General features: G+C 34.5%; 1 protein-coding gene across 1 annotated transcript; it reads right to left on the reverse strand.

Moving 5' to 3' along the window:
* Positions 1-273: 273 nt before the first annotated feature.
* GILP (GSH-induced LITAF domain protein) lies at positions 274-12635 on the reverse strand. Its single transcript, XM_089821904.1, has 3 exons — positions 11760-12635; positions 673-799; positions 274-556 (listed from the first exon to the last, which is right to left on the reverse strand). The coding sequence occupies exons 1-3, from the start codon at positions 12023-12025 to the stop codon at positions 473-475; spliced, it is 477 nt and encodes a 158-aa protein (XP_089678030.1). The 5' UTR covers positions 12026-12635; the 3' UTR covers positions 274-472.
* Between the last annotated feature and the right edge of the window lie 207 nt (positions 12636-12842).

Here is a 12842-nt window from a genome sequence, read left to right on the forward strand (position 1 = left end):
TTAGTCAATAATATACGAGTTACTTGTTTTAAGTTGGTCAATAATATGCAACCTAATTGTTTCTCCCTCCCCTTAAGCGACAACTGTACACTTCTACAATCTGATGTGAACAAAAATGTAATAATGTAAATATTTCTCATGAGAGTCATCTTGAAATTACGTACAATCCCATAAAATTAAAGCTTTAGCAAAACTTAAACAGCGTCGTTTTATAACAATCTAAGCTAACATCCTAGCAGAATTATCTGCAAATTTACGGTCAGCTCCTAAAGATTGAAAAAAGGCAGAAAAGCGTATTGTCCATTAAACAAACAGCTGTAAAGCATGTACATACGAATGAATTATTTGAAGTCCACTGAGATATTATTAGAATATGCATTCTTCAATCAGAAATCTGAACATATCTACAAGACCCTCAGGTGAATACATAAGAGTGACTTGGGTGATTGAAAACAAAATTATTAAAGCAAAATCAGGCTGGTAAAGCAAAGCTTTCTTGTATCCAATGTGGGACATCTACTACAGCACAAGGATCTGATTTCTTAAAATCTGCAACCTGTAATCAGAGATTCAGAACCAGATGAAATTAAAAGCCGGCGAAAAAATGACAAAAACAAATTTACCACGTAATAGCAAATTGATACTAAGGAGATATTGGCAAATAAAAAGAACCTTTTCCCCGCAATTTGGACAGTAATGTTCCTTGTGCCAAAGACAATCCATCGCTGGGCACAGAAAGCATACCCCAAGCATAAAAGGCATCATGCATGCCACACAAGCTGCAACACTTGGCTTTGACCTGTCAGAAGAACCACCCAATATTTTAGTTATCTTTAGCAAACCCTCTCCCACACTTCTACACATCCTATATACTAAGTTTCTAAAGGTTATTTCTTTTTCTACATTGTAATTCATGCATGCCTTAGCGGGATCATCTATGTGCTCGATGTGGGCATTAATGGCGGACTCATATTTCTTATGATAATACACTGGCTAAAAAAATACAGCTGTCGTCCCTATTTCTTGATGAAATGATATTAAATAGCATAATACTGATCAAGTAGGTGCTGCAAAATTTGTTTAGAAATATTTTATATTGAGTAGTTCCATGCAGTCCAGCTTAAAGACTTCAAGTTTCGATATTGAAAGAAGTTTGGGGTTTATAAACCTTCCTTTAATGTTATTGGAGGAGAAATTTAAATTTTAGAAATATTTTTCTAAACTGGTGGAATTAATTCTAGCTTTACCATTATTTTTCTGTTCAAATAAGCAATCTATGCTATAGAGACTCTTATTTACTTTTTACTTCATGAGACTCCTTCCTTGAAAATAAAAACTTACACCCCTCTATAAAACCCCACCATTCTACTAATTCACTTTTAGATCTATAGAAATCGTAACCAGATTTATCAACTCCCAAAGAGCATCAAGATTGATATGGAAATGGAAGTAGAGAGTGAGAATTCAATACAAAATAGTATACCATCTTCATCAAAAATTAGATCGAAGGATCAAACAATTTAATAAATATTGACCCAATATAATTTGTCAGCTTTCGAAAAGTTGGAACTGCCATGCTATTAATCTACTTTTTGAAGTATAGAAAAAACAAATCAAATTTGAATATGTTTTATCTTATGAAAATTATGAGGATAATTACATTATAGTTTAAATCAATAGTGAAAACTAAATATTGGTAATATATCCTAAAGTAACTATTAATTATGATAATTATTGGTGACTTAATTTTAATTTCTTCAATAATATATAATATTTAGGTGAACTGTATCAAATATTATGACAAATCTTTGAGTTTAAATTTTTTAATAAAATAAATTATTAAACGATTTTAAATATTTTAGAACTAAATTTAATAAAAATGTGGCAATTTAGCTGCATTAAATTTTAAATTATTAGCCAAGTTATTAGCAAAAAAAAAATTCTAAAATTCGCAATATTATGAACATTCACCACTAAAAGACACCCTGAATTTGGTGTGAGCCGTATCCTCAAAACCTCTTTAATATGTTTAATTGCTCTTCATAAGATTGTCCCATTACGTGACCTTTAAAAAAACTGATCAAAAATGTTGCAACAATGGTGTCATAAGAGCATTTGAAAAATGATCAAAGTATAGCTAAGATATTCAAATCCAAATCCATCATGCGCATAATGTAACAACGAAAAATTAGCTTAACTATCCATAATGAAGTCTGTCCTGGCTTCAGACCCAAACCGTCAAGGTCAGTGACTAGATGACATCAAAAGGATTGTTGCGACACACACATTTCATAGTACAGCTAATTCCTTGTGAAAGTTTCCTTCATAAGATTGTCCCATTACGTGACCTTTAAAAAAACTGATCAAAAATGTTGCAACAATGGTGTCATAAGAGCATTTGAAAAATGATCAAAGTATAGCTAAGATATTCAAATCCAAATCCATCATGCGCATAATGTAACAACGAAAAATTAGCTTAACTATCCATAATGAAGTCTGTCCTGGCTTCAGACCCAAACCGTCAAGGTCAGTGACTAGATGACATCAAAAGGATTGTTGCGACACACACATTTCATAGTACAGCTAATTCCTTGTGAAAGTTTGATTGAATAATACACGCTGGTGTGCTAATCATAGAGTTATCAAATTATATCCTATAAGAAATCAAAATCTGTATGCTGAAGTCCCCAGGGCAAGGATACAGTAAGCTCAAAATTGACGAGTCGTCTAATTAATACGATAAATCCTATGATCACTAAATACCTATAAACATACAGTACAAAGACCTACTTTGTCCGACAGGATCCAGCCGATCACGAGATTGCTATTCTTTGTACCCATGGTCACACATCCCAGTGGATCCCAATGAAGGATTTACCATCTACCATGTAGATGGACTAAATTTTCCACCCTCATGAAGCTTAACATATGCCTATTTGCTTACCATGTAACATGGACTCAATTTTCTACCCTCATGAAGCTTAATATATACCTATTTGCTAAGTCAACAAACACCAATTCGCCTGGCAAGAAATTGAGCTCTCATTTGAGAATACCAAACATCCAACTACTAAACGTTCGGGGCTTGTACCCTATCTCATCCGCCTACCAAATAAACCCCAAATAAACCATCTTCGCTATCTACTAAGTTTCTGAATCGATTCCTCAAAAGCGCAAATATTTGCATGGTCTAGTGGAACTGGCATCTAATGTAGCCCGCGCGTTTGACAGAACGCGGGCAAATCTTTATTCCATCTAAAGTATTCTAGCATTTCACAGTCAAAGAGTGGACTATCATTTGCTAATAATATTTTGCTTTCACATCATTTTTGCGGATGCTATAAACATACTGATCTCTAAGCCCTTCAATACCATTTTAGCAAACCTCTATCATGCTATCCAGGATTTCAAAGTCGTCTCAAAATGAAGGTTATTATGCGTTTAACTCGGCATGAATTGAACCTTTTCTTCCTATTTTCATTAATAATAAGGTACAAATTCCTTTCTCTTTCTTTTTCTTTTTGATAAATTACCATTTATTCAGAGTACTGATAAAATAGAATAAATCCATGTATTGTATCCCAACGGTAAAATTGCATATGTACCTACAAGTGATATTTAATCGGTAGGAATATACATCTTCACAAACCTGGCATCCATAACCTGTTAAAAAATCCAGCAACTCTCTCCTACATCTAATCTATTGTTCATTGTATGTGTCAAAGGTGGCATTCAAATAAAGTTTCAATAACATTTTCCCTCCAGAAATTGTCCAGACTAACGAATAGGTTTTGTGGCTTCCAGTACTTGCACTGTGTCCAACATATAACCCACTCAACAAAATCAATTTCTTTTACTTTCGGGAGAAAACCATGGTATTCAAGAAATGCAAAGTATCCACTGAAGTTACAAATATGCTAGTGAAGGAATGACTCTGTATATAAGCATAAAATTTGCATATTATTAGCCCCAAGCTTACGGGTGTTTGTGGTATCATTCTTTCGTTTTAGCTCTTGATGAGCCAACTTTGGGATTACGGAGTATTAAGGACAATAAAGAACGACATTTTTTCTTGTATGGCCTGTACTTGCATTGATTTACTCCGCACAATTTGTTGATATAAAAGGAACAAACGACTCTCCTCTTGAAATCTATGGTGGGAATTAGTGTTCGCAACTTCGCACAGGTGGTCAGGTTAACTATTAAGTTATTGAAAAATATAATAAATATTTGTTATTCTTGTTTGTTAGAATATTTATTACAGAGTGCATAAAATAATTATTTGTTAAGTTTGTTAAATAGGTTAGCATAATATTGTTATGAATGTACTGAGTTGTTAAAACAGCTCAATATATTTAGAGAAGTTGTTTGGAGAATTCCCTATAATAGACATCCTATACATATGTACATGGTTTGTAACAAAAGACATGGAGCACGGTATTATTTGTGTTTAATTTTTGCAGCTCCTATTTACCTCTGCCCATATTTCTGATTATCTATCTCTCACAGAGGTAAGAATATTGTTTGATGTGTTTATTGTTTGCCTCCTGTCAGATGTTTAGTTAGACTATTCAATCACATTCCACTGCAAAAAAGCAGATAAATTTCAGCATAGTCTGTTTATGGGTACTCAGACCTACAATGCAATCCTCAGTTTGTTGCAAATTTACCCGTGCCTACCAGTAGTCAATAAATCATAATAATGTGCCAGTAATAATAAAACGAATTTCATTAGCATTATCAGCAATTGCATCTTCAAATTTTCTCCATTGTCGAAACTCAAAAAGTTGAGAATCCACACATTGACTCCAGAATGTGGGGATTGTTGCAGGCCTACTAAAGGCAAACACCAGTACTCAAGGGAGTAAATTATCTTTAATAATTGATTTGTCTTGATCACCGTTTTCTTTTTAATCTTCAGAAGGGCAAGACATTTCAAGATACAAGACCCATTAACTCATATATCTCACTTCAAACTCCTTTAGTAGCTCGGGCTAAGTTTCTGTCTCAAATACTGAATAACTTGTTTCTGAAATTCCTGGAAGCTCCTAAATGCAAAAATTATGCATAAACAAATGGCTACCAGTTTTAGTTTTAGGCCTCTGTTTAGGCTAATTCATTTCTTTAATGGTATTGTTTTGTTTATAATGGTCACACTGATCTTGTAGGATTGGCATCCACGTTTGATACATGATGTGATCCAATCCATCTCCATGACAGATGAATTAAAAAATCAAATTTGATCAATGGCTCTTAATTATTACAAGAATCACATGATCAAAAATACCAAAATAATTCCAATGTTCAGAAAGATCTAAAAATGGATCGTTCCCCCTCTTTTTGCACTTCTGTCAAATGCAAATGTCGAAATGCATCCTTGTTGTCACAATTGCTTTCCTGCCGATACCCTTTCCTCCTAGCTGCTGCTCTCTTTCACCTTCTTGCTGCTGCTATCTCTTGTATATTGTTTGTTATCCTCTGTTTTTTGCATCATATGTGGTTTTCCATTCTCAAATTTTTCATCCGTGATTTAAGCTTGTAGTGTCTTCAGCTCATTTTAGGGTTGATTGAGAAAATGTTTTCATTTATGAGTGCGATTATTTTTAGCTTGATAAAAACATCCTTGACTTCTTTGTCTGTGTAATGGTTTGATAGTAAATACCCCATCCTTCAGTGGGATGGTTTTCAGGCTCCATATAGTTCTATGATATTTATCATGCATGTAATATAAAAAACAATCGAGGTTCATTTCTCAGTAAAACATTATTTTTTAAAGAAACATTTATCACTCCTGAGAGGAGGTTGTTCAGACGGCTCAACCAATGAAATGTCAGACTGCAGCTTCAAAACATTTCCAAATTTCGCACAGTTTCTAAACCATTAGATCAAACTTTTAAAAAATGTTCTCAATTCACTTTTAAGCCATATGTCAAAAGTTATCAATCAATTAAATGATTGGAAATAGTGACATCATACAAATACATAAATGAACTCCCTTGACTTGAAGCCAAAGTTTGACTTGGGGAATAAGCTTAGCTTGTGGATACTCTACTTCCAGCTTATATTCCTGGCATATAACACTTTAATGGATCTTAATCATGAAAGAAAACACTCTTTGTTTATTCATTTGCAAGCACTGATTTAAACACATTATTGCTCTAATTCACAAAACCCCCATGCTAAAAAGATTTTAAAAAATGGATCCTCTACTATATGGGGGCCTCCAGACCAAGGGACTTGGATAGCGTACTTTAACTGGCCATCCACAGGCAATCGGAGAGGACAGGGGAGGAGGCTTCATTCAGACTAGGCTGAAAAAATATGAAAAAATGGCTACTCCATAGACATCGTGCAACTCAAAAAGTGGGAGAAGCAAACAGAACAAAAGTTGTTAAGCTAATTGTATAAGGCAATTTGTTGTAGGATATGAGAGCTATCCAAATTGGAATTTAAAAAGTATCACCTTGAAAGCTTGTATATTCACCACAAGATTCGGCAAAATCTCTTACCAACATTGTTTCCAGCAAGACAATACGGTGGCAGACTTTGTTACTGCCACAGGCAATTGTGGGTCGCGAGTTGGACGTACAGGGGATTCCCAAGCTCTAATCCTATTGACGAGACATTATTTAAAATAAGGTGATGTGAAATTAAGGTTTAGTTGAGAAATTGAAGTGTGAGAGAATAATTCCAAATCAATTTCTTTCGTTAAGATGGCAGTGATGGCAACAGATAGATATAATTTGACAGTAGCCAGGAGCCATCATTTATTATGTTGATTGTTTATTCGTTGTCACCCTCACCCTCATTCTATCCGTTCATCTCTTCGTATTTCCTCCAAATTCAGTCTTGGCCTGTCTTTTGGAATGGACCAATGATACGAAAATTTGAAAGCCCAGCTGTTTGGAGGAGTTCATCTCAGGCTCAGGCCCACCAAACCCATCAAAAAAGCTCAAAGAAAGAATTGTACTTTAAATTATCAGTTAATAACCTCATAAATGTCTTGGAATCTTCCTGTTCTTCTGCAATAGGCTATGCAAAAAAAAAAATAAGATACTAGCTCAACCGACAAATTTGGTGGTTTAAACTGCTGGATAGATAAGGAAGAATTTTAGAGAATATTTGGCTATGGTTGTTACCCACAAATTGTCCAGAATTTATTAGCTTCTCTCTTTAAGAATAAATAAAAGGGTTCAAAGTCAAACAAATCGCTGGTTTCTATTAATTTATGTCTTTGTCAGCTTACGGAAGCTGGAAGATGCAATTGGATTTCAAATGATATTGTAATTTTGCTGATAGGCAAATCTGGTAGGCAGAAAAGTGGTCCAACACCACTCCCTCTTGCCATACTTTTTATTCCCGACATCTTGCAGTGGTTTTAACAGTGGAGAACTGGAATTGATGACGGTCATTGAAGTTACAAAGGTGAATTTTAGGAGAGATGCTGATGAATTGTAAAACCAAAATCTTGGAAAGACTAGCTAATATGCTAGTGAATTCAGCTTGATATATGAGATGACTGGGCTCAAAACTGATGCCTACCATTTGAAGGAATGACAGTGTGGGAAGACAGTGGAAGGCCAACAAGGGTCCCTGGCAAGGCCTTGTTCAAGTAAACAGAAGAGACAACATGTATATTGGTAGGGAATAATGCTCTACAGTGCATTTTTATTTGGACTGGGGCTCAGAACATGCTATGCAACACATAGCACCTCCCAAAGGGCCAAAAAAACCCCTCTAGATGTGTGTTACTTGTGCAAGCTCAACAAGTGAAACACAGACCACCTGATTAACTCCACGAGTGAATGCTATTGGGCTTATCCGCTTAGGAAACCTGTAATGAAAAAAGTAAAATCCAATCGTCCTGAGAAGACAGTACCTGGCCATTTGTACACATATCTGTAACTGGTCCAAAATTTTGAATTTTCTGTATTATAATTATTTTACTATCCTCGAGTTAATTGTCTTTATAGGGTACGTTTCAACTTTCTTAGTTCAGTGAACAGATGTAAGTTGGATGCTTGCATTTTTGCAAGAACCGAACTATAACTCATTGTTCTCAACTTCTCAGAATCGATTAATTTTACATTTTTCTTTGATTCCAGTGATTTGACCAATGCTATTATTTTTTTTACTGTGGCTAAGGATCCTTGATAAAACTTATCTAACAAATAATTACTTAAATCACAGGGTCCAATTTCAGTTTTGATTTCAGCCAACATAATATTTTAAGAAAAAAAATATTGTTTAACAAACAACAAACGTTTTGCATAACAATTTGTCAATATAAAATACATTAAATGTTAAGTCAACATACTAAAAAAATATTGTATAAATTTATATTATCTGTTTCGTACTTCAAACATGATTCCTTTGCCTGTATCTCGTAAAACCAGAAAAAAAGGATATGCTCATGAGGAGGCTACTCTGATTGTCTGTTTATTTGTTATCCTAAATCAAAACCTAAATTGAATTATATTAAGGAGCAGGAGCATTTTACATGCAGTCAAATATATGAGCTTTATCATACGATAAGCAGATAATTAAAGATAAAACTCGGTCAAGAATATATAGACTCTATAAAAGTAGCTTATCTGTGTTCAAAATTACTTCTACGGCACATTTTAAACGTAGCATGATATAAAAAGATGCCCAGCGCTGCAAAGAAGAAAGCCTCGTATGGTACTTTATTTTTATATTTTCTGAGATATTATTTGAGATCCTATTAGCATTTAGGGAAACAAAAGATGCTTCCATCATTTTTTAAGATTCTCTTTCATCTAAAAACCATTATTTTAGAATTTTACAGAGCTAATACTTAGCAAGAATTGTGACAAAGAAATGTAACAAATGTAATAGATGATCAAATAATTTTCTGTTAAATATGACATAATTTAACATTAGATTGCTTATGGGTATTTTTAAATTGGTAATTGAGAACAAACTATGTGATCCATTATCAGGAAGAGGAAGCAAATGATTGAATGGCAAACATAGCCAAGAGCTAAATAGACTAAAGGTTGGTAAGAACTGAGAAGAGGCAATAGGTGGTAATAGATTGAAAGATAGCCAACTATTGGGTAACAAGGTTTAAAAATATTAGAAAAGCTACTAAGTAGTTAGAACGTTTCAAGGAGGATGTAAAATAGTTAAATGCAAAACAAATAAACACTAATAATGGAATCTAAGTAACTTGAGCAAAAGAATTATAACAAACAAAATCAAAATAGGCATAGTATAGAAATTGAGAGACTAATACAGAGAATAACTGAATTAGGATAAGAAGAAATTTTTACTTTAAGTTTTTACGACAAGCAATCACTTCACTAACTAAGGATAACCATCCATAGATGTTGAGAATCTATGTCCTGCAAATACTGTCCCCAACCCAGTGCAGCGATTCCATCCCATCCCCATTCTGTTTTCCTATTCAAAACAATGATTTTTAAGGGCAATCCTTTTCTGTGTTCTTGCATTATCCCATGCTGACTCAAAAGGAGACTCAATGGAAAGTAAATAAACATTCTCGCGCCCATGAATGGGCCATATCGGAGCATACGCTTGCTTGCACTATACACAGTCTATATCTGAATACAAACATGCACAGAGATATACATATGCATTCATTTTTTAAACGAGCTTTAATCTATTGTCTGCATAATAAATCCTTTACTACAGCTGTTAAATCAATTTTAGAGTGGTATAACTATTTGCAATTCTACATAGAAACGTGTCTACCAAATCCATTTTTACTCACGATACTCCAGAGAAATAGGAAACATTAAGGGCTACTATTGGCTAATTTTCTAATTTAACTTTTCCTAAAAAATAGGTTCATCAATGCATATTACCTGTTTTTGTTAAGTTGCATTTTGCATAAAATCTGCCAATACCATTTGAAAAGAATTAATGCACCTTACTAAGAATTTTTTTTGTGAAAAGTTAACTAATTGCAGAGCACAAGGAAATCTATAACTGTCTGGGAGATAGGGTTCAAATATCTGGAGGCAGAAAAGTATATTATAGGCCTCTATGTTTGAATTTTGCACTCAGTAGACGTTCCATGAATCTGCCTAGTAGCTGGATGCAAAACAACAATAGGTTACAATTGACCTATGTACATGAATAGGTTTCCACAATAGCAACAAACTGTAGGATGTTGAAACTGAATGACACTTTCTCATCCTATGTACAGTATATGTTGACATCTCTACTGCAGATTCATCTTGAAGGCGGGTATAAGCATGCAGAGTTTATTTAAAGAGGATATGCATAGTTTATTTAAAGAGGATAAGATGAGGCAAACTGCCAATTTGATTATCAAAAGTCATAACAGAGATCAGATTTGGAAAGGAATGCGGAGTTCATTTAAGATTTTTTTAACACATAGTCCCATAAGCTGTTGGTCTCATAGACATCATTAAAATCTATCATTCATTCATTCAAAGGAACTGTATTTGAAGACAAAAAATAAATAAAACTAGGCTTAAAAAGAATGGGTAAATACATAAAACATGTGGACCCAATAGTAAAGTGAGATGAATCCCCCTACGCTAATGCAAACAAACAACCATAAAAATTTGAAGTGCAGGAGGCAACATCATGCATTACAAGCTGAGGCTGAAGATCACTGTTATCATGATCATCAGATGCCTGATGATATCCATGGCAGAGCACTTTAGGAACTAGGGTATCAAGCTGAAATGTTGAAATTTTCCAATTGAACTACAAGTAGTAACCACTGATTTGAAATATTGAAGAGCAAGAATTCAACAACATTCACCAAGGAGAAAATAGTATACGGCACCATCAAATTAAAAAAGCTTTCTGATACAGTATTCATTGTTTGAGAATGAGCAGGTGCAAGAGCCATTACAGCCTCATTTGAGAAGAGGAGCATCAGATTCAAATCTCAGGTAACATATAAAATCTCCCAATTGGATCAAATATTATATTTAAAACATAATTCATTTCTACAAGCAGGAGCCTCAAGTTCAAATCCCTGGAACCATCATAAGTTATTAAATTGTCAAAATTGCATAAAATATTACATCAAAACCAACCCATTGCTACAACGAGGAGCTTTGGATTCAAATTCCAGAAAGCAAGATTAAAATACGAAATTGAATTAAATATCACACCTCAGACCCATTCTTGCTACAAAGACAGGTCTCGGGTACAAATCATGGAAATCGTTTTAAAAATGTCGAAATTAGATAAAAATCATATCTAAAACCTATTTTTTCTTTGATCCTCAGAAAAATAAGCATCAAAACCGGATAAAATATCAATCACATCTAAGACCCAACTCAGTGTATGTGGTCTTAAGTTCAGATCCCCAGAAAAACAAGTATCAAAATTGAATAAAATATCCCATCTAACACCCAATTCGATGTATGTGGCACACCCAATTGATGAACTGGAAGATTCAGAAAGCAATTCTCAAGTCAATTTTCAGATTAATTTCACGGGTCGATTTTGTCAACTAAGCCAAATGTCTCTCCGACAAGGGAAATTTTTCCTATGAAAAGAAACAGCTAAGTATTTCACCCAATCTTTAAAAACAGGCTTGTTTGAAGAATTCGAAAAATTGCAGGAAGATCAAGAGACCTAAACATGGGCTAATGCTGATCTTAGTAGAGAATCGATCTTCTGCTACCAATTTCATTTTAATTTTTCTAATCATTTTACTTATCATGAAATAACAGAAACGATAAAAATCCAAGAAAAAAAAGAGACGAGGGTAATAATATAATAACCTGATTGTGGTTAGGCCGGATTTGGAGCAGTGAGGGCACTCGAAAGGAGCAGGGGTATCCCTGTAAACAGTCTCCCGCAATGGAATGCCTTCTGAATAGCCAAAAATTGCATTTGGCGGTGTTATACCTGCCTGGTATGGATTCGTATAGTAAAACTGCTGAGGCGGCGGCGTCATTACCGTCTGCATTGGCTTTGCTGGATATGCGTACGGAATTCCCACTGCCGGTTCCTCCATTGTTTTCGATTGCTTGTTTTCCTCGCCCATTTCTTAGATCGCACCAAAAACGAAAATTATTATGTCTACAGAGAGCTTCAACAGATCTGAAAGACCAAGAAAGAACCCGCAGGATTGTTGAAATCTTCCCCAATTAATAATATTACGCAACTAGAAATCCGTAAATTTGTCTTTGTCACGGTGGTTTGAATGTAAGAAAATCGAAACGTAAGACTGGAAGTATCGTAAACAGCGCAATTAGGACTTTTTTGACAAGGGAGGCATACAGATGCTTCCAGAAAGTTCAAAACGCGGACACGCGAGTCAAACAAATTGTCCAGGCAAAAACATTCGTAGACTAAATATCCACCCTTCAAGATGGACGCTGTTTGGTCTATTATCTGTTCCACCTTTCTTGATGTCAGGCATTTGTTGAATATTACAACTTAGTGTGCAATAGGTATGTTGTAATTAAGTCCATAGGCTTCTTCTCGAGCGAACCTCCTACCATAGGCTTCTTCTTTTGGAGCAAACCTCCTACCATAGATGTAATTTAGTGCCATGCTCAAACCATGTCTCACGTCTGAACTGTTGGTATTTTTTTATTTGACGAAGTTTTTGCCTTGCTGGTTCTTTTTACTTGTTTAGCTCATATTTGTTTGTTTGACAAAATCGTCACATCTATCCTCCTTGTTCCACCTCCACTAGAAAAAATCATCAACCAATATAAAACATGTCTATCCTACCGTGTGACGTGGCATATATTGTTCTCTTGGTTTCATTTAAGTTATTCTATTTTCATTGTGTCCTTCAAATAATTCTTACTTCTCTCTTTACCTTTGCATGCTCCTTTGATCTTTATATTCTT

The sequence above is a fragment of the Cupressus sempervirens genome, chromosome 3 (assembly GCF_028749045.1).
Source record: "Cupressus sempervirens isolate cs-2001-9-10 chromosome 3, ASM2874904v1, whole genome shotgun sequence".
In the NCBI taxonomy this organism is placed as follows: Eukaryota; Viridiplantae; Streptophyta; class Pinopsida; order Cupressales; family Cupressaceae; genus Cupressus; species Cupressus sempervirens.